The following is a 19,077-nucleotide window of genomic DNA, read 5'->3' on the forward strand; positions in this document are numbered from 1 at the left end:
ATCCAAATCATGTGCATCGATCAATTCTGGAAAATCAACGACGCGAGTCGCAGACTTCAACACTTGTATATCAACTGTATATAGACTCTAATTATATTTAGTTGCATAATAACGAATGAATTTTTCTTCTACAGGGTCTTCTAAGATTTCTATTATTAAATAAAATCATTATTAGTTCATAACATATCGCAATTGTATAATGAATTTTAAAATATTGTATTCCAAACTGTTCGTGTTAAACTCACATTATTCCTAATCATACTCTCATTAAAATACCAAATTGTAACCAAAATAGGAATACCCCTTGCATTCTGATAATTTGAGACATATACATGATAACCATTTAATTCCTCGATAATAATAATCACATTATATAACCATCTTAAATTTTTATTGTTGAAAAATTCAAAAACTGATCATTTTGATTTAATTTATAATAAATGACAAATGCTCTTGAAGACATTTCATTTCTTCTTCATATATTCAAAAAGTAACGCGTTTCATTGCCTGTTGTGATAATTATTTTATTACTCCATTTATTACCATTTGTTGTAAACAAATTTGCACCATTGAACGAAACAATTGTGTTTATTGTGTCGGGGAATGTAGTTTAGAATATACGTAGCATGAACTACATGTTGACCAGCTGAGAATACACCGTATTTTATAAGATAGTTGTAGATTAAGGTTATGTTCCAAAATGAGGAGACAACTGCTTGTGTTGTCAGCATTTTGAATTGAATTGGGTGTGGGAACGATTGACTTAACTCTTTTATAGCTAACAAAATGTTTGGTGCATTTAAATTATATGTGTTTAAACAATCATGGTCCAATTATTAGTATTTTGGGTTGAAATTAGATAGTCTAGAGTCTAGAGACTTGTTTATACAATTTTTACTTTTATTGTTATTAAAATATTTTATCAATCAATAAATCTATTTAATAGCATATTATTAATTATTTTATAAAAGTAACAACTAATGTAATCTTACTACATTGGTACACCTAAAACGTAAATAATTGCTGCAGTCTCTCTAGCATTGGCATATTGGCATATTCTTAATTTCTTCACTCAAATAGTCTATTTCAATGATTTCAATTTTGACAGGCTTTGGACTGAATCTGGTAACATTAATATTGGTTTTCTGTGGAACCATTTCTTGTTTGAAGATTTCTGCAACAGAAGGGAAGAAGATGATGTTGACAATGGGTCTTTCAATTTTGTTTTTGCATTCTTAATTAAATTTAAATAAAATTAAACAGGGCTTTACTCGTTTACGTTTAGCCACGTGATGTTTATACTATTTTTCTTATTCCACTCTAGTTTAACGTGGAGGTTCATGTATTTCAACTTTTGTATTTTAAATAATCGAAATTTGCTTGCACATTACTACAAAATGTAAGGTTACAAATACAATTCTGCGCACTGGTCATGACTGACGTCGCATGACATTTCATACGGTCTTGTGCTGCTCCGTAGGCAAATGCGCAGGCGCAAGCTCTATCTCGTAGATAATGCCCATAGATAACGGATATTACTCACGGATTGGCTGTCCGCATATAAAGTTTCACTTTTGTGTCTAAAACCGTGGAAAAACTGGCGCTTTATAGGTGCCTGATGCAAGCTCCGCTCCGTAGAGAATGCCCGTGAGAAAAGTTCTTAACTCTAATCATAGTGAAAAACAGTGATTTTTGTTTAACACCATGATTGACCAAAGTCACGTGTATTTCCCTACTGCTGGTGTGTACGGTGCTTCCAAACGTGTTGTCACCAATCTTACTGGGATTTTAATGCAAGAAATGTTTGAGCAGAAAACCAATTTAAAAGTTATCAGTATTAGTCCAGGAGCAGTTGAAACTAATATTATTGATATCGGTGGGATAAATGAAGAAATGATTTACCTCATTGAGTTCAAATTAATTAACTTAGCTTTTAATTAATCTAAATTAATAGGATTAACAACATTAACAAGTACTTATATAAATTTATTGAAAATCAAATTCACTCCTATTTTAATAATATTATTAATGTGATGTAACAAGTAATTATATTTTTTAATAAAAGTTATTAGAATCTATCAAATATTGTTACGACTATGCCAAATCATAATGTACAAATATGATATTATTTTTTACGGCAGTAATAGTGTTAATCCCCGAAACCACACAAACTTTGTAATTTGGTGGAACAATGCACCCATCCATAATCTAGTGCCATATTTAGTTTTAGAATGAATGTACTACACGCCCAGCAATAGTATACATAATCTACGAGTAATACAGAAAAATTAATTCATAATCATATGCGCATAGTGGTTTTAAATAATTACATTGCTTTCGGAATGCGAAACAAAAACGGTTTTGGTGAGTGCCGCTACTTCGACACCCGCTCTCAAATTGTTATTTATTTTAGTTTTACACAAGCCACAACTAATTTTACTCTTTTGGTTGAAATTTCATATAAAAATACAACGATAGAAATACACCAACCAGTTATAACCACTAGAAACTGAGAGTACATGTTGTGAATTTGTCCATAATTTAAACGCATTCTTGACTCGTCAACAAAATACAAGTTACGCCTAAATCGCAGATCTAGCTCCCAAAATTTTGCTAAACCATATTCACCAATCATACCCCATTCGTTGTTAATGCTATCGTAGAGTACAGCATTTTTCATTAAATAAAAGGCCGCTGTGAGATTCATTAAAACGCCGTCGACTATTTTATAGTTTTCGGTTAAATATTTTGGATCAAGGTTATACGGAATATCGTAGTACCCTAGAATAACAACAATTAATAAAGTTTTTGGTGTAAATTCATGAATCATTGTAAATTTTACCTGTTCCTGTATTCATGTCAACAGCGACAGCAAAACGAACGTTATTCTTAATCATATCTTCAACTTCTTGGACAGAACTCCCTCGTACCTTTTCAAATAAAGTTTTGTATGGTTCTGCACGATACATTTTTTGTAAAGATGGCATAATGTAGTACGAACTGTATAAAATATCCAAATTGCTTTGGGCAAGCTGATTCATCGTTTTAATTTCATCTGAATATCTACGGATAAGTAAGAATCAGCATGAGAAATAAATATTTAATTAGATGGTGAGATGTAGGTACTAACATGGGCTTTGAAATTAATGAAGTTAGTTTCGTTGTGAAGATTGAAGTTACAATTAGAATATACATTAAGAGAAATCCAATGTAGGTACATGCGGATGCCATTAAAATAATGTTCTTGATGTACAGAATTGCTGCACCACATTTGCATGACTAGTAAAGCGTTTATGTATCTTGGTTGATGTTGAGGAACATTTTTGAGTAGCAAGCTGAAAATATATGACGTGATACATGTTATATTTGATAGCGCGTCCCAAAGCCTTGATATTCTGTAGGGCTGCAGTGGATCATTGCGATCAGAGTGCACTAGGCGGGATAAAACACATCAGCTTTTAGGGTTCTTTACTAAGCAAAAACAATTGCCCCGGGTGAGGATCGAACTCACGACCTTAAGATTATGAGACTTACGCGCTGCCTACTGCGCCACCGAGGCCTGTTGAAGGCGCTGGTTGCCGCATACATCGCATTGAACATGGAAATTATTCATAAAAAGTGGTAAAAGGTGCACGTCAACATGTGGTTATAAGGTTGGGGAACATAATTCTAAGTTTCCGGCGCAAATTTAAACAACTTGCCACTGCCACTTGCCACCTTACATGCAATTAAATTTAACTCACCAAGGCAAATTTAAGATAAGCCAACTTAGAAATACCATCAAAACAAATAATATCCACGCAGTTGGTTCAAATACATGTACAAACAACCAGGGTGTTATTACTCTAAAATAATTTCCAATATTATTTAAGCTATAGGTATAAATACAGCTTGATCATACTTACTTTGGAGTTGGGACTAAAACTACTGTCTTTATTATTGAAGTTGGTGATGTATACAAACCTCGCGCTGATCTTTCAGGCAAAACAAACAAATTGCCTGCAAATTATAAAATAAAATAAATAAACTAAAATTCTTCATCATATTCATCTCATAAATCAATTATGTATTTATATTAACCTGCAATCATATCCAAATCATGCGAATCAATCAATTCAATAAAGTCAACGACGCGAGTCGCAGTCTTCAAGATTTGTATATCAAGTGTGTAAAGACTAAGATTATACTTAGTTGTATAATAGCTTATGAATTTTTCTTCTACAGGGTCTTCCAAAATTCCTACTTTAAAACACAGATACATTCCAATAAACAGATAAATTTTAAAATAATTACCTGAATTTTTACGTACCCCAACATAAATGTTTTTTATATCTCTAACTGTTCGTTTTAAACTCACATTCTTACTAATCATACTCTCATTAAAATGCCAAATTGTAACCAATGTAGGGATATTCTTTCTATTCTGATAATCAGACACATATACATGATATCCATTTAATTCCTCGTAAATGATAATCACATTAAATAACCATTTTAAATTTTTACTGTTGAAAAAATCAATGAATTGATCATATTGATTTAATTTGAAGTAAATTACGAAATGTCTTGCAGACAAATCTTGATGTCCAAATCTTGAGACAAACTTATCAAAATACTCAAAAGAATCACGCGTTTGTTCGTCTGTAGTAATCATTATATTACTACTCCATTTATAACCATCGACTGCCCTAAAATTTGCACTTTCAAACGAAATAATTGTGTTTGTAGTGTCGGGGGGAATGTAGGTTAAAACATCAGTAACATGAACTACATGTTGACCAGCTGAGAATACACCGTATTTTATAAGATAGTTGTAGAGTAAGGTTATGTTCCAAAATGAGGAGACAACTGCTTGTGTTGTCAACATTTTGAATTGAATTGAGTGTTGAAATGGTTAACTTAACTCCTTTATAGCTAACAAAATGTTTGGCGCATTTAAATTATAACTTTTTAAACAATCATAGACCAATTATTAGTAATTTGGGTTTCAGCCTAAAATTAGGTAGTCTGGAGACTTGTTTATACAACTTTTAGCTTTATTGTTATCAAAACATTTTATCAATCAATAAATCTATTCAATAACACATTATTAATTATTATACAATTTTAATGGTCGCAATTAAGTGGACGCATTGTAATCTCATTAATTTGTACACGATGTGGTACACCTAAAACGTAGAGAACTGCTTCAGCAAGATCGGAGCTCTCTAACATTGGCATATTGGCAAACATCTTCTTCATTTCCTCACTCAAATAATCCATTTCAAATATTTCGGTTTTGACTGGTCCTGGACTGATGCTGGTAACTTTAATATTTGTTTTCTGCGCAACCATTTCTTGCCGGAATATTTCTGTAATGTTAGTAACTGCATGTTTAGATGCTCCGTATACTCCAACAGTAGGAAAGAAGATGTGCGATTGACCAGCAATACTATTGATGTGAATGATATGTCCTTCAATTTTGTTTGCTTTCATTATCTTGCAGGCTTCTCGGGTGGCAATGCAAAGACCAAGAATGTTGGTTTCCAAGATCATACGCCAGTCTTCCGTCTCACCTTCGGAGAGATTTGACTTGGAAACTACTCCCGCGTTGTTCACAAGAACATGGACGTTTCCAACGTTATTTGTGGTCCATTCAAATGCTTTTAAGATGTCACTTTCAACACGCATGTCACACTTCACTGCGTGAAGTTTACCTTTAGCACCATCTTTTGATAGTTTTTCAGAGAGACTTTGGATACGTTCAACACGACGTGCCAAACCTACAACCTGTAATAATCATATATTGAGATTGTCATTATTGTTTTATTGTGATATTTTTAATATACTTGCCAGCATTCCAGCTTTGGTTAGACTATTAGCGATGGCTTCACCAATTCCAGAACTAGCGCCCGTCACAATTGCTACTTTACCAACCCAGCGATCCATGATTTTATTTAAAATGTTTAAAATGTGTGTTCAGTTCAAACGTTCATACGATACTGATCGTCGAGCACTCGAAATATTCGTGCATGTGGATTTAATCAGTTTCATACATATATGGCGACACTTGAAATTAATAAATATAGAAATATGTGGAGAAAACATTTTTGTTTGAGTTTAAACACTTTGTACATATGAGACTAGCGTGATATTGTAAATTTTAATTTTAAATGATGTGTCCTTCGGCGGCAAACATGATTTGTTTCGTGCAAGTAGAGAGAAATAATAACGTGAAATATTTAAATCCACTTATTTCATTAATACTAATACAGATATAATTGTGTTATTAAGTAATAGTATAAATGCAAATGATAGTTTGTTTATTTCTTGCAAAAATGTAAATTGCAAGGTTTAAAATATGAGAAAAAAGTTATATAGACTCAAGCCTAGTTATTTGTATTTAATTCAAACGGAGATATCACAAAAATGCATTATTAGCTTTTCTCTTTTTTCTAAAACAAATTCGACAATGTTCTTAGTGGAATTGATAAATAATAGGTACACAAAAGAAGAAAGGAATTAAATAGGTTTATTTTTATTTAGGTTTCCGGGGACGGAGGCACAGCCAGGAGCTATAAGTAGTACGAGTATTTTAATAATTTGTTATCAAATACAGTAGAATCTTGATAACTCGAACCTTGTTAAGTCGTAATCCTCAGTAACTCGAAAAGATATGCTATTCCCTTCCGCTGAACCCCGAACGACGCACTAACTCGAATTTTTTAGACTCAGTAACTCGAACAATAAGTTCTTTCCCTGTGAGGCATTACTCGTACATTTTAATACTCAGTAACTCGAACTGCAAATACTAACTCAGTAAGTCGAAGTTCATAAAATTTTATGATTTCTTACTCGAGATTCCCGGAGCTCAAAACTCGGGATTCCCGGAGCTTAAAACTCGTGGCAATAAAATCGAAAAGGAATGTTCGGGGCTCGGGGCCTCTTATCTATTGTTTTTGTTTTGCACACGTGCAAGGAATGAATTCATTCAATAAACTTTCTAATTTCTAAGAAACACAGATGTTATGTTTCTTCATTTTTGGTCACTTTTGGTTACTTGGCTCAGTCAGTACATATTTGTTTGGCTGTTAACAAGCAACAACATGAGTACAATACAGCAATTGATACACTACGAACTTACATTGAAAGATGTAATGATATCGAGTATCATATATTCGGTTCACTATATGAAATAGAAAAAATAATTGATAAAAAATCTGTAAATGGCTTGAATCAAACGAAGATCACAGATTTTTATCAATTATTTAAAACATACAGTGTAAGTTCATTCATTATAATTATGTACTTGACTCTCATTTTATGTTACCTAATGTAATTTGTCGTAATAAATGTTCTATGAAATTGTGCCTTTTTATGTCGAAATTTGATGAGTTACCTCTTCATATCTCGAAATTCTTGTTAAGTCGAAAACTTGCTATCTCGAATTTTTTTTGGTTTCCCTTGACATTCGAGTTATCAAGATTCTAATGTATTTCTAAAAATAGTTATAAAAGTTTTATTTTTTTAGTTAGGTACACTTTCAATATCTATGATTTCAATTTTAACAGGTCCCGATCCGGTACTAGTGACTAATATTGCTCTTCTGGGCAACCATCTCTTGTCCTTAGATCACCAATATCACAATATACCTACTCCAATGATTGAAATACACAAGTTGGAATGACCAGAAACAGTGTTGGTATGAATAATATGACATATTTTGATTGCGTTTATAATTATGCAAGTCTCGTTGGTGAATAACCCGGTTTATCTTTGAGATAAATAGAATATTGATTTGTTGTTTTATTTACTAGTATACCTGCTATTGTCAACATGTTAGCAGTGCTATGACGACGGCCAACACCGTAGACTGCCAATTTGGTTATGTGCATGCACTTCATGCTGATTAAAAGTCAAACAGTCGATAACACAACACTTCTAGAATAAATATAATATATTATCAGTACTTAACTCACATGTACCATGACTAGAAATATACCTATCTATAACACAAAATCAAACTTGCCGTCAATGAAATAAAATAAAATTGTTTTTTTTTTATCCGAAAACACTTTTAAATAAAGTCGGCAAGCGATGATATTGAAGTTGATGTTGGTATGAATGTGGGTAGATACATTAATTTTATGTGCTCGTGATATAGTAAACACTTCAGCATGATTACTTTTGATTCAAGGTTACTTTTAACAAGCTAGTGAAATAATCAAAAAACCCACCAGATAAATCACAACATATAGAGTACCACAAATTGTAATAACCTTCATGCTATAAATAAACATTTAAACTGATTTTATTTTATTTTAACGCCATGCAATTAAAAACAAAGTTAAATTAACGACTTGAGAAGTATTTAACACTATTTTATGTTTTATTTGGTTTCTAAAACACTAGTTCTAGACAATTCTAGTAGATCTGTTGTAGTTGATGATCAATAAAATCATGATTAATCAAAAATGATGAGATGAGTATGCGTTTCGCAAGTCATTCTGCTACAACACTTATTTATTATCTGCTAATTGCCCGAAAACTTGATTGAAATTTTTTTTTTCACCTAATGTATAAAAGGTTGTCGTTGTGTTTTCGGCTTGTTAGTTCGTTATTGGCATCTGACGAGTAAAGGTCTTTAAAATATCGTGAACAATGGATCGTTACGTTGGTAAAGTCGCAATTGTGACCGGCGCGAGTTCTGGAATTGGTGAAGCTATCGCTGATAATTTGGCCAGGTCTGGAATGTTGGTAAGTTTCAATTAAATTATAAAATTTTTAAATCGTACATACGACTTCAGCTGAGTAGGTTTCAATAAACAATAGCTTATTAATTACGTATCCACAACAAGAATCTCAATTTTAAATTAAAATAAAAGAAAATCATATAATTGATTTTAGTGCCATTTTTATTTGAATTACATAACTATAACATTGAATGAATGAATGTTCATTCCAACGTTCATCCTATATTTTATATACTTTAATTTATATATTTGCAATAAAAAGTTGCCTACTTGCCTTTCTTTGCTCAAATATATTTCTATATCAAAATTTGTCTAATTTAGTTCAGTTGTTTTTGTACGTGAAAGCGTCACAAACAAACACTCAACCTCACACTTGTATCTATGATATTATTATAATATAATTTTTGTATTTAACATTATTCTATATTAACTATCTTTATTAACTATATTTTATTTGTTGAATTCACACAGGTTGTTGGTTTGGCCCGTCGTGTTGATCGTATTGAAACCCTCGCTCAAAAACTATCCAAAGAAAATGCTAAAGGAAAACTCCACGCAGTTAAATGCGACATGCGCGTTGAAAGTGACGTTGTAAAGGCTTTCGAATGGGCAACCAAGAATGTCGGAAATGTACATGTACTCGTAAACAACGCAGGCATTGCTACCAAGTCCAACCTTAGTGAAGGTATCACTGAAGACTGGCGAAAGATTATGGAAACCAATGTACTTGGTCTGTGCATTGCAACCAGGGAAGCCACAAAAATCATGAAGGCAAACAAAATTGAAGGACACATTATTCATATCAACAGCATTGCTGGCCAAAGTCACGTGTACTTCCCTACTGCTGGCGTATACGGTGCTTCCAAACATGCTGTCACCAATCTTACTGAGATTTTAAGGCAAGAAATGGTTGCACAGAAAACCAATATTAAAGTTACCAGTATTAGTCCTGGAACCGTTAAAACTGAGATTATTGATATTGATAGCATGGATGAAGAAATGAAGAAGATGTTTGGTAATATGCCAATGCTTGAGAGCCAAGATATTGCTGATGGTGTGCTGTATATTTTGGGCGTACCTCATCGAGTTCAAATCAATGAACTTACTATTCGACCAATGAATTCACCAATCTAAATTAAACATACAATTAATGTTTATAAAAATTTATTGAAAGTTAAATTCATTCCTATCTTAATAATATTATTAATGTGATGTAACGAGTTCTTTTATTATTGACGATTATTAATAAAAATTATTTGAATGTCTAGCAAATATTGTTTCAACTTTACCGAATCACGCTGTGCAAATATAATCTTATCTTATATGAGTGGGTGATAAAAAAACGAAAAGTTGTTTATTGAATTATGTAAAATGTATTATGGTATGGATTGCACAAGAATGATAAATTTTAGAAAACGAATTCTTAATAATATAATAATGTGATAATCAAGCTAGTTGTTTGTTGGGTTGCCTAACTTAGAAAAAGAGTATAACTTTTAGGTCAGAAATAGGGGCCTAGCAAGATAACCAAGGGCTCTGGGGAAAATTTCCATTTTATTATAGTATACGGCCCATGGCATTTCATACTGCCTAGTGCTGCTCCGAAGGCAAATGCGCAGGCGCTTGCTCCGTCCCGTGCATAAAGCAAGTACGCAATGAATATTTTGTACGGCTTGGCCATCCGTATATAAAGTACCACTTGTTGTGTCTAAAAACCGTGGAAAAACTAGCGCTTTATAGGTGGAAGTAGAAAAAAAAACCTACAAAGTTATTATCAAAAATATTTATGTACTTATAAATTAACTAAAAAGTAAAGATACCCATGAGAGCCGTAGGTGTGGAAGGGAGAAGTTGGACGGTTATAGAGTGGTCGCTAGTAAAAATTGATGATTTTGTATTAAATGATTCCATTGTGATTCCGTATTGTTGTAGAAATAAAACTACAACTATATGCAGTAAATAATACGCCACGCGCATTTAAACATAAGACAAGTGAATGAGTTAACAACATAAAGTAAAAATATATTTTACTATCATTTCATTTTTACTCAACTTGCGGCAATGTCCGTTTTAACTACTAAATAAAAATACGCATTTTCTACACATCTGATGAAGGCCACCGGAAGAGTTCAATTGTTCTTTGTGCAAGTAATAATTAAATATACAAAGTGTTTAAATCAATGCCACCATCCAGAAAAATATTTTAATGAAATAACTAGTCTCAAAACGTAGAATTAAAACCAAGCATGACATTCAAAAAACGTAGCCTTGTATGTTAAAAATGACTCATCTATAATATAACATAAACAAACTTAGCTGTCGTAATATCTGAACACCTGATTACAAACAATTTTTGTATTTTAAACGGTTTATATAAGTGAGTTGCCACTCCATTCCAGTCAGTTAGTACGGTGTTGCTATTCGGTACAGACGGACGCAAAACATTTCTAACATTTATCATGGAACGTTACGTAGGCAAAGTTGCTATTGTAACCGGCGCAAGTTCTGGTATTGGTGAAGCTATCGCCGATAGTTTAACCAAAGCAGGCATGAAGGTATGAATATAATTATCATTTAGTATACTTGTCTTTGCATATTTTTTATATATTTACATTGTAAATAAACGGTTGCGGAATTACCCTATTTGATTGCACTGTGAGTAATTAATACTTTCCATAACAGGTTGTGGGTTTGGCTCGTCGTGTCGAACGGGTTCAAACACTTTCCGATAAACTCGCCAAAGATGGTGCTAAAGGTAAACTGTACGCTGTTAAGTGTGACATGCGCGTTGAAGATGACATCGTCAAAGCTTTCGAATGGACAACCAAGAATGTCGGAAATGTACAAGTTCTCGTAAACAACGCAGGCGTTGCTACCAAGTCTAATCTTACTGAAGGAATCACCGAAGATTGGCGTAAGATTATGGAAACCAATGTACTTGGCCTGTGCATTGCTACCAGAGAAGCTTCCAAAATTATGAAGGCAAACAAAATTGAAGGACACATTATTCACATTAACAGTATTGCTGGCCAAAGTCATTTGTATTTCCCTTCTGCTGGTGTGTACGGTGCTTCCAAACATGCCGTTACTAATCTCACTGAGATTTTAAGACAAGAGATGGTTGCACAAAAAACAAACATTAAGGTCACCAGTATTAGCCCCGGATTGGTTAAGACCGAAATTATTGACTTTGAAGGTATGAATGAAGAAATGAAGAAGATGTTGGCTAATGCACCAATTTTGGAGAGTCAGGATATTGCTGATAGTGTGCTGTATGTTTTGGGTGTACCTCAAAGAGTTCAAATTAATGAACTTACTATTCGACCAATGAATTCACAAATGTAAATATTTATATCTATTATCACATCAATAAATACTTATGTCTATCATTTTCAATGTTATCAACTATTTCGTAATAAAAGTTTATTAAACATTAAGTGAATGAGTTTAATTCTGCAGTATCATTGTTTTTGATATAGAATTTAATTATTGACATGATTTTACAAATATTTAGTGATAATTAGAATTGGTTCTAATGATAAATTTATTGGGTAGAGTGGAATGGCTTTTTTTTGGTTATATAATTCGATTTAAATGCACATTATAAAATTTAAGTAAAGGAAAAGATAATGAAACTTACTTGTATTGATTGTAGGATCACATTCAAGATATTTATATATTTGGGACTCTAATCGTAACAATGTTTAATTAAGACAAGATTTTGTCATCTTGTTTGTGGGCAATTGCATAATATTTTTGCTAGTCATTTGATCTACAACCTACAGATTCATTATAATATTTTATGTACGAGTATCAAGTGGCTAAACGGGAGTTTCAGTCTCTTTGCTTATCAACGTTTAGTCACGTAATGCTTACGCTATTTTTCTACTTCTACTCTATTTCCACGTTTAGTTTTTGTATTTTAAATCTTCAAAATTCGTTCGCACACTACTGCTTTGACTTGTTTGACTGGCGGCACATGGCTTTTTATATGATCTGTTTGGCCGTCCGTATTTAAAGTATTACTTCTTGCGTCTAAAAATCATGGAAAACAGGCGCTTAGATAGAAGTAAAAGAGTTCTATTAATTATTTAAATATTTTCAATATAACTAAACTCCCGCTGTATAAACTTATTATTTAGTTATATACTATACTATAAATACCTACTATAAAATCAGGTTTGTTTAAATATTTCAGATTAATGTCATCGTGTATTGTAACTGAATAGCTCTTTACAATACTAAAACTATAAATAGCATAAATAATATACACATATAAACGACGTCGTGTTCTGTTACTGAGGTTTATGTAATTGTTAAGCCAATACAGCAGTCTACACTTAGAAATTATCTGTTAACTGCAGATAAAACCGATTAAACCTCATTTTTTCCTAAATTCCACATAAAAGTAAACAGATATGTATTTAAGTAGTGGTACTTCGACTAGTTAGTACTTTCAGAACCATGGATCGTTACGTTGGTAAAGTTGCGGTTGTAACCGGCGCTAGCGCTGGAATCGGTGAAGCTATCGTTGATAGTTTGACTAAAGCTGGCATGAAGGTATGAATTGTATTTATATTTATTATATACTTATATACTAAACTGCCTGTTATTCAGGTTGTGGGTTTGGCACGTCGTGTCGAACGTATTCAAACTCTCTCCGAGAAACTTTCAAAAGAAGGTGCCAAAGGAAAATTATATGCTGTTAAGTGTGACATGCGCGTTGAAGAAGACATTGTAAAAGCTTTTGAATGGACAACCAAAAACGTTGGTAACATCCAGGTCCTAGTAAACAACGCTGGTGTTGCCTCGAAATCGAACCTATCTGAAGGTGAGACGGAAGATTGGCGTAAGATTCTTGAAACCAATGTACTTGGTCTGTGCATTGCGACCCGAGAAGCTACAAAGATCTTGAAGGCAAACAAAATCGAAGGACATGTTATTCACATCAATAGTATTGCTGGACAATCCCACGTGTTCTTCCCTACTATTGGAGTATACGGAGCATCTAAACACGCTGTTACTAACCTAACAGAAATCTTTAGACAAGAGATGGTTACACAGAAAACAAATATTAAAATTACCAGCATCAGTCCGGGTATGGTTAAGACTGAAATCATTGACGTGGCAAATTTGAGCGAAGAAATCAAGAAAATGTTTGCTAGTTTGGCATATTTGGAGAGCCAAGATATTGCTGATGCTGTGATTTATGTCTTGGGTGTACCTCAAAGAGTTCAAATCAATGAACTGACAATACGTGCACATAAATCTAATTAGGTAATTGAAGTACCTACATTTTCTAGTATGTTGATTAATAAACTGGATTATCACTCTTGAAATTACGAAAGTATATTATACCTGATATTGATTATAATCTAATTACATACATTGTAGTATTTACTTACAATTAATAATTACACAATTCTTGTTTATTAACATCGGAAAACTCCAATATTTTTTAACCTCGTTATCAGACGTCTTCTGAATGGTACCTACCACCAATATACCAATTAAAGTATTGATTGAGAAAAGGTAAGCCTAGAAAAAACATAAAATTTATACAATTGATAAAAAAATGCAAAAACAAAACTTATTAATAAATTTGCATTTTATCCGGTTCGAAAAAACTTTCCACACACGAGTTACGTGCAATTGCGCAATTAGTTTGCAAGTCATGAGTACGACACACTGATAGTAGAGTTAATTGCAGGTAAACTGATTAGATCATATCAATATAACCAATATAAATATCAGCTAACAGCTACTTTCACTAGTTAGTCTTTTCTACACACAATTCAACCATGGAACGCTACGTAGGTAAAGTTGCTGTGGTGACCGGCGCAAGCGCAGGAATCGGTGAGGCTATCGTTGATAGTCTGACCAAAGCTGGCATGTTGGTAAGAAAATAACAACTTCTATAGATTTTATAGGAACCTACTTATAAACAGCTGCTAACTTTGTTTTCTTATATTTTTTTCAATATAGGTTGTTGGTTTGGCTCGTCGTGTTGAACGTGTGCAGACCCTCGCTCAAAAACTTGCCAAGGAAGGTGCCAAAGGTAAACTCCATGCGCTGCAATGCGACATGCGTGTTGAGAGTGACATTGTCAAGGCCTTCGAATGGACCACCAAGAACGTCGGAAACATCCAAGTACTTGTAAACAACGCCGGAGTTGTTTCTAAATCTAACCTTACTGAAGGTGCAACAGAAGATTGGCGTATGATTCTGGAGACCAATGTGCTTGGTCTGTGCATTGCCACCAGGGAAGCTTCCAAAATTATGAAAGCGAACAAAACTGAAGGACACATTATTCACATCAATAGTATTGCGGGGCATTACCACCAATATTTCCCAACTATTGGAGTGTATGGTGCTTCAAAACACGCAGTCACTAATCTTACCGAGATTTTAAGGCAGGAAATGGTTGCGCAAAAAACTAACATTAAGGTCACCAGTATTAGTCCTGGATTTGTCCGAACTGAAATCATCAATATGGCTGAAATGACTGAGGAAATGAATAAGTTCTTTACTGAAGCGCCTGCATTGGAAAGTCAGGATATTGCTGATGGTGTGTTGTATGTTTTGGGTGTACCTCATAGAGTACAAGTTAACGAACTTACTATTCGTGCGCTTAATGCCGATACTGTTTAAGTATAATATTTAATATTTGTTAATAAAATCAATTAAGAATCAAATATTACTACCACCAATCTGTTCCAATCAACAATGCCTACTTTTTGGATCCCACGACTTATCACCTTTTGGTTAGAGTAACGCAGATCATGACTCATACTCCTCTATCAATGCCAGTTTTCCAGGTTTAATCAACTTGTACTTACCTGCACCAGCAATCATGTACAAGTGTACCTCTCCCCACTTCATTTTACTGGTTGCCCCGCGGGTATAAACGGTCACTAGGCACTCAGTGACCAGTGCTAAGTCGTGCCTGAGTCGTTCAACAAAGCAGTAGCAGGTTTCTAGCTTGCTCTCTTTTCTGTCTTTGGGTCTTCGGTTCGGGTCGCATTCTGCAACGTCCCCTGTCTATGACACAAATGTGTATAAGGTGTCATTTCCTCATATTACAATTAATCCTCATATATTAAATTAATATTTAAAATTATTATGTAATATGATATACCGGTATATATCTTACAAGTGTTTGAGTTTATCTAGGTACTTCATATTTACGTCATGTGCACTTGTACACATCACAAGTAGGAGTGTATTACTCCCACCAGCTTTTAATCGATGCATTGAAACAAAACATGTGACGGTGTGATAAGTTGTAGTAATTATTTAATTCAATTCCACAATTTCACTTACTTTATTTCGTTTACAGTCATTAAATCATATTATTAAACTCTTTATGCAATATTGTAACGTTAATATCAAGATGGTGCCCAACGAAGACATTTTAATCAAACTAAACACGCCCGAAATTATTGAACTAAAAGACTTCTACAACGTACACAAAGACCAGTTTCCACAAGTCTACAGTTTTCTAAAGACAACTTTAAAATGGCACAAAACGCATCCTGAATATATCACTGTGTTTTCGGTTCAAGGTGACTGGAGAAATGACGGCACATTTATAGCACTATTAACTGTAAGTTGTTTATAAATACTACAATACATTACTCATCAGTAACAAGCAAAAAGTTATAAGTCAATATCTAAATTAAAGTTAAATTTTAACCTAAAACTTAATTTTTTATATATTTCCACATTAAACCTATGTTGTGTTACGATATTATTTCATTTCATATTTTCATTTCTGGGTTTTTATTTATTCTAATTCTTATCTAAATATTGTGTGTAAGTGCTTTCAGCGGTATTTTCAAAATAGCTGTGAATTTGTCCCTGTTTAAAAGATCATGGGTATCTTTGTGTTTGAATATTTCTATGAATTATTTGATATTAAAGATTTGCAGTAGTTATGTTTGAGTACTGCTATATTTGTCTTTTTGTTTGTGTTGAGTTTTGCGCTCTTTCTCTAGTGACGTTGCGCATCCCACCCCAAGTGGCTGAGTGGCTTTCCAGCCACCATGTGCTAGTAGTTAGTTAAGTTCGTTACTTTGTCAAGGGTAGTTCTGTTCTATGTAATATCAAACACTGGATTGTTATTGGCGTTTAAATAATAAACTCTCTATTCTTATTAAAATTCACTCTGCGCAACAGTTTGTAATGTGACTAGTGAAATGGGAGTAGGAAATTATATCGTAACACTACACGGAGTTAATGTGAAAATAAATATTAAATTATTGAACAAAATACAAACTCAATATGTTTTAGTTTTCATGCTATGATATATTCATGCATTCTCTACAAGATTCTTATGAAAAACTACGCATAGGACTAACACAAACAAAACAAATTAATTGGTACGATTATGAAATTATCTTCTATGCAATGTATGAAAAATTGAAACCAATTATTCTACAAGCATTGAGCGATATAAATGTGCCCATAAAGTTATCTGATGAAACTTATTTGTGGCAACTTCCGCAAAATGCAGCCCTTCAACTATCTGATACGTAAATATTGTGATATTAAATTATTAGTACCTACTTATTTTAACAAATATCTGCTGTAGATTTGATCACAACGATTACTATATGGATGCAGTTAAGGCAGAAGATGCTGAGGCAATCAATGCCATATGGCCGCCTCGGTTTAATACTTCTTTGGAATACATACGCACATTTATTACTATGAATGGTGGATTTGGTATTTACGAAAAGAGTACGCATGAATTGGTCTCATGGGTATTGATCAACGTATTGGGACAATTGGGAGTACTGCAGACGAGAGAGGGTTACTTTAAGAACGGTTTTGGGGCGGCATTAACGCGGAAAGCCGCAAGAATTATAGGAAAAAATGGTGACCATCCGATCGGTACAATTGGAAGCATGAATTTAGCATCACAGGGTCTTTTTACTAAATTGGGCTTTGAACAAAAGTATTCGTGTATTTATATTCGCTGTCATAAAAAATCAATAAGTTAAATTTGTAGGTTTTATTACTTATAAAGATACTAGCTGACCTGGCGAACTTCGTACCGCCTTATTTATTTTTTATTACACAAAAAAATAATATTGTACAAAAGGCGTACTTAATGCCGTAAGGCATTCTCTGCCAGTCACATCGCTAGCGACCCGCCACGGCTTCGCACGGAAGTAAAAAACCGCATCAAATTCCGTTGCGTAGTTTCAATGATTTAAGCATACAAAGGGACAGACAGAGAAAGCGACTTTCCTTTTTCAAACAAAAACCTGTGTGTCAAAAACTTTAATAACCTTACTACCTAACTACCTACCATTGTATTTCAATAACCTTATTGTTGGCGCGGCGGGTATGTCACAAATTACCACAGATTACTATGTAAGTCATGTGAAGTTTATATATGCGTTCTGAAATCTCACACATAGATGGCGCGACAACGGGAAACGGGTTTTATTTTTTTTTCAATCTTTCCGAGATATTTTCCTAATATTTTTTTCCGTAAGAACCTTCTATAGAGTATTTGAAAACTGCAAAAAAAAAATCAGCCAAATCGGTCTAGCCGTTTTCATGTGATGGCTTGACCACGCGAAACGCGTTTCATTTTTATATATATAGATTCAATTAAAATGTATGATAAGTTATTGACTTACTAACGATATCCCATACAGCACAACTTACTTTAATTATATGAGAAATTACAGATAGTGAATTTTTGATTAACTTAATTGTCTTAAGATACAGATTTAATATAAAAAGTATATTTATTTATTATAACATTTTTATTATAAAATTCTAACGGTTTAATTTTTTTATTCTGTACTTATAATTTTAATTTGAAGTGTTTTATAAATGCCTGCTATCTTGTAAAAATTGAAGTCAATTACGTTAATCCTTAAAAACGGTAAATGTTTTGTTATTTTTCACTTTTGAACGCGGATTTATGCTCAAAAATCAACGTGTTGTTGAAAAACATTGTTATATACTGCAAATTACTGATATACGCTTGGTTTAGTTACATTAGAAATTAAAAATAGTATATTTTACAAGTGTTTAGTTGCTTTAGCACGTTTGCTTCAAAACCCTAAAAAGTCAATTAAGTCAATTGCAAAATTTATTGCAATTTAAGTGAATACGAGCAAGATAAACCAGTGAATCGAAAAATGATAAAAATATAGTATTATCTATAAATAGTTGAAAACTTATACTATTGACACTTGCGGAATAATTTAACGTTGGTAATAGTTGTGTAATAATATACAGCTGCAAAATTAAACATCAACAACATGACCGCTAGTACAGTGAAGGTCACGGGAAGAGTTCAATTATTTGTTTCTCCAATTAA

The 19,077-nt window shown here is 33.1% G+C and overlaps 6 protein-coding genes, 1 long non-coding RNA gene and 1 other non-coding gene across 10 annotated transcripts; 5 read left to right on the plus strand and 3 right to left on the minus strand.

The window, feature by feature from the left end:
* Positions 1–3,486: 3,486 nt before the first annotated feature.
* On the minus strand, positions 3,487–3,559 carry TRNAM-CAU (transfer RNA methionine (anticodon CAU)). Its single transcript has one exon. It is a non-coding gene; the product is annotated as a tRNA-Met (tRNA).
* Positions 3,560–5,015: 1,456 nt separating this feature from the next.
* Positions 5,016–6,014, minus strand: LOC135798434 (farnesol dehydrogenase-like). The gene is made up of 2 exons (XM_065311285.1): positions 5,833–6,014; positions 5,016–5,769 (listed from the first exon to the last, which is right to left on the minus strand). Exons 1-2 carry the CDS (start codon positions 5,926–5,928, stop codon positions 5,107–5,109), a joined length of 759 nt encoding a protein of 252 aa, XP_065167357.1. The 5' UTR covers positions 5,929–6,014; the 3' UTR covers positions 5,016–5,106.
* Positions 6,015–8,576: 2,562 nt separating this feature from the next.
* LOC135798432 (farnesol dehydrogenase-like) lies at positions 8,577–10,004 on the plus strand. The gene is made up of 2 exons (XM_065311283.1): positions 8,577–8,736; positions 9,204–10,004. The coding sequence occupies exons 1-2, from the start codon at positions 8,641–8,643 to the stop codon at positions 9,864–9,866; spliced, it is 759 nt and encodes a 252-aa protein (XP_065167355.1). The 5' UTR covers positions 8,577–8,640; the 3' UTR covers positions 9,867–10,004.
* Positions 10,005–11,116: 1,112 nt separating this feature from the next.
* LOC135798433 (farnesol dehydrogenase-like) lies at positions 11,117–12,169 on the plus strand. The gene is made up of 2 exons (XM_065311284.1): positions 11,117–11,287; positions 11,415–12,169. Exons 1-2 carry the CDS (start codon positions 11,192–11,194, stop codon positions 12,075–12,077), a joined length of 759 nt encoding a protein of 252 aa, XP_065167356.1. The 5' UTR covers positions 11,117–11,191; the 3' UTR covers positions 12,078–12,169.
* Positions 12,170–13,135: 966 nt separating this feature from the next.
* Positions 13,136–14,168, plus strand: LOC135798510 (farnesol dehydrogenase-like). The gene is made up of 2 exons (XM_065311366.1): positions 13,136–13,292; positions 13,350–14,168. Exons 1-2 carry the CDS (start codon positions 13,197–13,199, stop codon positions 14,007–14,009), a joined length of 756 nt encoding a protein of 251 aa, XP_065167438.1. The 5' UTR covers positions 13,136–13,196; the 3' UTR covers positions 14,010–14,168.
* Positions 14,028–16,195, minus strand: LOC135798512 (uncharacterized). The gene is made up of 3 exons (XR_010549723.1): positions 16,056–16,195; positions 15,572–15,773; positions 14,028–14,270 (listed from the first exon to the last, which is right to left on the minus strand). It is a non-coding gene; the product is annotated as an uncharacterized lncRNA (long non-coding RNA).
* LOC135798509 (farnesol dehydrogenase-like) lies at positions 14,491–15,427 on the plus strand. Its single transcript, XM_065311365.1, has 2 exons — positions 14,491–14,629; positions 14,718–15,427. Exons 1-2 carry the CDS (start codon positions 14,534–14,536, stop codon positions 15,381–15,383), a joined length of 762 nt encoding a protein of 253 aa, XP_065167437.1. The 5' UTR covers positions 14,491–14,533; the 3' UTR covers positions 15,384–15,427.
* Positions 15,767–18,781, plus strand: LOC135798507 (uncharacterized). 3 transcript variants are annotated; one of them, XM_065311364.1, is made up of 5 exons: positions 15,767–16,005; positions 16,072–16,338; positions 17,025–17,266; positions 17,326–17,691; positions 17,746–18,781. In XM_065311364.1, exons 1-5 carry the CDS (start codon positions 15,862–15,864, stop codon positions 17,759–17,761), a joined length of 1,035 nt encoding a protein of 344 aa, XP_065167436.1. In that variant the 5' UTR covers positions 15,767–15,861; the 3' UTR covers positions 17,762–18,781. The 3 variants fall into 3 exon arrangements, 2 of the variants coding, with proteins under 2 accessions (XP_065167436.1, XP_065167435.1); XR_010549722.1 differs by having other exon boundaries at positions 15,767–16,017; positions 17,326–18,781; XM_065311363.1 differs by having other exon boundaries at positions 17,326–18,781.
* Positions 18,782–19,077: the final 296 nt, after the last annotated feature.

The sequence above is a fragment of the Atheta coriaria genome, unplaced genomic scaffold (assembly GCF_025399875.1).
Source record: "Atheta coriaria isolate IRGN ID8LTWV9N9 unplaced genomic scaffold, Caltech_Dcor_3.1 hic_scaffold_9_pilon, whole genome shotgun sequence".
In the NCBI taxonomy this organism is placed as follows: Eukaryota; Metazoa; Arthropoda; class Insecta; order Coleoptera; family Staphylinidae; genus Dalotia; species Dalotia coriaria.